Source organism: Orycteropus afer, unplaced genomic scaffold, assembly GCF_000298275.1.
Source record: "Orycteropus afer afer isolate SDZICR_OR568_19922 unplaced genomic scaffold, OryAfe1.0 scaffold00332, whole genome shotgun sequence".
NCBI classification, from domain to species: domain Eukaryota; kingdom Metazoa; phylum Chordata; class Mammalia; order Tubulidentata; family Orycteropodidae; genus Orycteropus; species Orycteropus afer.
The window spans coordinates 1,517,495-1,522,416 of NW_006921919.1; the positions used below are offsets into that span (position 1 = coordinate 1,517,495).

Here is a 4,922-nt window from a genome sequence, read left to right on the forward strand (position 1 = left end):
TCTGATTCCTGTGTGTTCCATCTGGTGAAGTCCACGTGTACAGCCTCCATTTGTGTTGTTGAAAAAAGGTGTTTGCAATGAACAAGTCGTTGGTCTTGCAAAATTCTACCATACGAGTTCAATCATGAAAATTACTAGTTTATTCACCATGAACAATAATACAGATATACCCAGAGAGAAGTGAAGGAAAGAAGGCCCTGGTCCTAGAGTTAGGAAGCCTAGACTTTAGTCATGATCTGTATACTAAACAAGTCTAAAGTTTATTACCTTGGGAGCATATTCTTCATTTTAATTTTTTATTCAACTAATATTGATGAAACTTCACATAGTGGCAAACCCTATACTAAGTACTATAAAATGGGAAGAATTCTACTGCCATAACCTTAAGGGCTCAAATAAGAAATTGATGAAATACTGTGGTAAAGTATAAATTTAACTTGTTACTGTTATTTCAGTAATAAATATGAAAATTATGTCATTTATTACTGAATATGACACTTATATATACTGTTACTTTAATAAGGAGCTCATGAAGAAGGGAAGAATAACTCTGGAAATAAATTAAATGGATTATAACCAGAAGATTCTTAATCATGCCATGACCCACCGAAATCCTATCCCTTCCATTACTCTGTAGCTGTATGGTACAAGTAACGTCTATATCCATAGACTTGGATGGAGCCTGACTTGGCACTTTTATACTCTGCAAAGGAAAGGAGTAGATTTGAAATTCATATATTTTCTAGACCAGATGATAGAGGTAGGGTTATTAATTTCTATTAATAGGAGACCTTCTGCTGACAATTTTTCTATTAGGAATCTGGCAAACTCACCAATCTGACAGATGGGCTGAGAATTCAGAAGTTTGCCAAAAGACTTTATGCAATGGGATTTAGTCAAAAATTATGCCAATTTCCCTGCTTATAAATTAATGATATCCAAATGAAAATGTTCATGTCTTTGGTCATTATATCTCATAAATGGCTTGAAAAAGACTTTTTGTTTTGTTTTTTGTATATTCTTTGTATTTTTTTATTTTTTAGATTTGATTCTCATAAAGGTTTCTGGTGCCAGTTATTAGAAGAAGGTAAAACAAAATGCCTTGGGAAAAGCAAAGGAAGAAAATACCCCCCAATGGACTCTGACGTAAGTATGGAGCTTGAAAACACAAACTCAAAAAGCCAAATAATAAATAATAATACCATAACCAGTTTCTTAGAAAAGTAGTTAAAGTAAAAATTCAGTCTTTCTCAAACTTTTAAGTCTGGATCAGAAGTGACATTTGGATTTCAATACATCTAGGGTGCTTCTTTTAAATTTTTCCAGTGAAACCTGTCATGCAAGCATAAAGGAAAACAATAGAATCTTCATTTTGAATCAGAACAAAGCAGGTAATTTCTCATTCCAAAAAAATAATAATAATACCTTCACAGAAATTTTAGCACCAAAAATGTTAACTAAAACAAGACCTGAAATACGTCAACTAGAGATTGAAAGAGGGTAATAAGATATTTTTAACCACCTAATTCACTCTCTAATAAGTGTGACCTGAGTAATAATATTAATTATTGATATAAAAAACTAAGCTTTGAACTGTTAATATACTGAAAGATGAAAGGATTAATATATTTCCTAAATGTCTAACATACTAGCAGGTAATTTGGATGTTTTGCAGAATGGAGACATGGACACTTTGATGTATGTATCTAGTATCTAGTATTTCATGTTCATTCTGTTTAGAATGGTAACATGGTGATTACTTACTAATTTTTTTCAGTTTGTAGACACTGTATTTTAACTTTAATGTCTATTTCCTATATATTAATATATACTAACTTATATTAGCTTAATTTCATTATTGGTCCAGTTGGTATACAGAACCAAAAACACAAACTCACTGCCATCAAGTCACTCCAACTCATAGCGACCCCTCCTTGGGTTTCTGAGGCGGTATCTCTATGGTAGTAGATTGCCCAGTTGTCTTCCCAGGAGTGGCTGATGACCACTAACCCACCAGCCTTCTGGTTAGTAGTCAAGTGCCTTAGGCACTATGCCACCAGAGCTCCCAAGTTAAGAATGCAAATAGATTAAGATTTGTAAAACAAAAAATAAATAAATAAAACTAGGAAATTAAAATAGAATTTGGGATTTCCTCCCCCACCCCGCAAGTTTAATGTGGAAGCTTTGGTGGCGTAGTGCCTAGGCATTTGACTGCTAATCAGAAGGCTGGTGGTTCACACTCACCAGCCACTCCTCAGAAGGAAGACTGGGGAATCTACTACCATAAAGATACCGCCTCAGTAACCCAAGAAGGGGTCACTATGAGTCAGAGTTAACTCGAGGGCAGTAAGTTTGGTTTGGGTGTATGTTTAATATGTTATGTTAACTGAAAATCCTATAGTGATCTGAACTTACTTGATTATTATCATCCAAGACTTTGAGGACCTTATTTGTGCCCAGCTTAATGAGATTTATACTTAAGAGTGTATCCTGAATAAGCTCATAATTAAATTCTATCTAAAAAGCATTGTGGAGGTTTTTTTCCTGTTGTTTTCATAAATAAATTGCATTCTCAGAACTCTTAGCCTTCTGGGTATAGCTTTCAAAGCACTTCAAAAACAATCCTAACACATTAAAATAAGTTGAGGAGCAATTTCTATAGTATTTTATGAAAGTAATATAAAATATATAATTTTTATTTATGTAATAGCTATATTCCTGTACATTTATGAAAGCTAAAATGTTTAAAATACACTGTATAATATCTTTCTTAGGATTGTATTTTACTGGGATGTAATACCAAATTTGGTGGTAGAGAAAAAAATTAATAAACACAACATTTCAGGATATCAGTTCTATATCTTTCAACAAGATTTTAATGTAATATATACTGGGCTTATTTGTGGGAGCAAAGTAACTGATTTGTGCAAATAGGATCCACAGAAGAAGCAAAATAAAGGAGCCTCTGTAGAGGTAATGCAAACATATAAATGTAGAATGGTTAGTCAGTACTGTCTCCGTGAAGCAGCTCTGGTGGTATAGCACCTAAGACATTTAACTGCTAACCAGAAGGTTGGTGGTTCAAACTCACCAGCCACTCCACAGAAGGAAGATTGACCAATCTACTTCTGTAAAAATTTTCCACCTCAGAAACCCAAAGCGAGTCACTATGAGTTGAAATCAACTCGATGGCAATGAGTTTGTTTGTTTTTCGGGGGGGGTTGGGTGTTCCCCATGATGCGTCCCTGTCCTCCTAGTATAGAAAAATGCCAATATCCCTACTCAGTATTGTTATCAAATCCTAGGAAGCACTTGATTTGGTTAGTCAAGAATACTGTTTGCCTGTCCTCATTCTGACTTTATTTATCAAAATATGTTATGTAATAGGATAAAAGCAGACATGTCTTAACACCAGTAAGTTTATTAGTTCTCCAAATTGAAAGTGAAATATTGATTGTTTCATTTAATAATTGGCCAATAAACAACCTGATGTGGAATCTACTATTGACTCCTTCATATTATCTTGTTTGTTATATTATCAAAGCATTTGTTGTTGTTGTTGTTGTTATTGTTCGGTGCCATCCAGTCAGCTCCAACTCATAGCATACAGAATATGTTTTTGCATACTCAGTGAAACACATATAAACATCTTTCTGGTATTCTTAGCTTGCAGGCAAGATCCATCTGACATAGCAACAGAATGAAACACTGCCAGTTATATGCCATCCTCACAATCCTTGCTATATTTGAGCCTATCATTGCAGCCACTTGCAATGATCATTGCAGTCATTGCAGTCAATCCATCTTGTTGAGGGTCTTCCTCTTTTATGTTGACCCTCTACTTTAACAAAAATTATATTCTTCTCCAGGAATGGTCCCTTCTGACAACATGACCAATGTGGTTGACACAAAGTCTGGCCATTCTCAATTCCGAAGAGCATTCAGCTGTACTTCCAGGACAGATTTGTTTGTTCTTCTGGCAGTACATGATATATTCATTATTCTTGGACAACACAGTAATTCAAAGGCATCAACTCTTCTTCACTCTACCTTATTCATTGTCCAGCTTTCACATGCATCTGACCATAAACCAAACCACACTTACTACCATCGAGTCAGACCCGATTCATAGCAACCCCTCCTTGAATTTCTGAGGCGGTATCACTATGGAAGTAGATTGCCCAACCTTCCTTCTGAGGAGTGGCTGGTGAGATTGAACAGCCAGACTTCTGGTTAGCAGTCACATGCCTTAGGCAAAATACCAGGGCTTAGGTTCGGTGCACCTTAGTCTTCAAAGTGACATCTTTGCTTCTTAACACTTTAAAGAAGTTTTGGCAGCAGAATTTCCCTGTGCAATATGATGTCTGAATTCCTAACCACTGCTTCCATGGGTGTTGATTGTGGATCCAAGTAAAATGAAATCCCTGGCAACTTCAATCTTTTTGCCATTTATCATTATGCTGTTTATTGGTCCAGTTGTGAGGATTTTTGTTTCCTTTATGTTGAGGTGTAATCCATACTGAAAATTGTAGTTTTCAGTCTTCATCAGTAAGTGCTTCAAGTCATCTTCACTTACTGATGAAGCAAAGCAAAGTTGTGTTATATGCATATCACATGTTGTTAATCAGTCTTCCTCTAATCCTGATGCTGTGTTCTTCTTCATGTGGTCCACCTTCTCAGATTATTTACTCAGCATACAGAATGAGTAAGTATAATGAAAGGCTATAACCCTGATGCACACATTCCTGATTTTAAACCATGCAATATCCTCTTGTTCTGTTTGAACAACAGCCTTTTGGTCTATGTACAGGTTCCTCATAGGCACAGTTAAGTGCTCTGGAATTCCCATTCTTTGCAGTGTTATCCATAATTCATTATAACCCACATGTTGTTGTTGTTGTTATGTGCTGTGGAGTTGGACC

General features: G+C 35.5%; 1 protein-coding gene across 1 annotated transcript in view; it reads left to right on the forward strand.

Annotated features, from left to right (window-relative positions):
• LOC103206850 (N-deacetylase and N-sulfotransferase 3) overlaps nt 1-4,922 on the forward strand; it is a 376,548-nt gene that overhangs the window by 360,190 nt on the left and 11,436 nt on the right. The window contains exon 12 of the mRNA XM_007952367.2: nt 1,044-1,146. Coding sequence (XP_007950558.1) covers nt 1,044-1,146 — 103 coding nt within the window. The remainder of the gene's footprint in view (nt 1-1,043; nt 1,147-4,922) is intronic.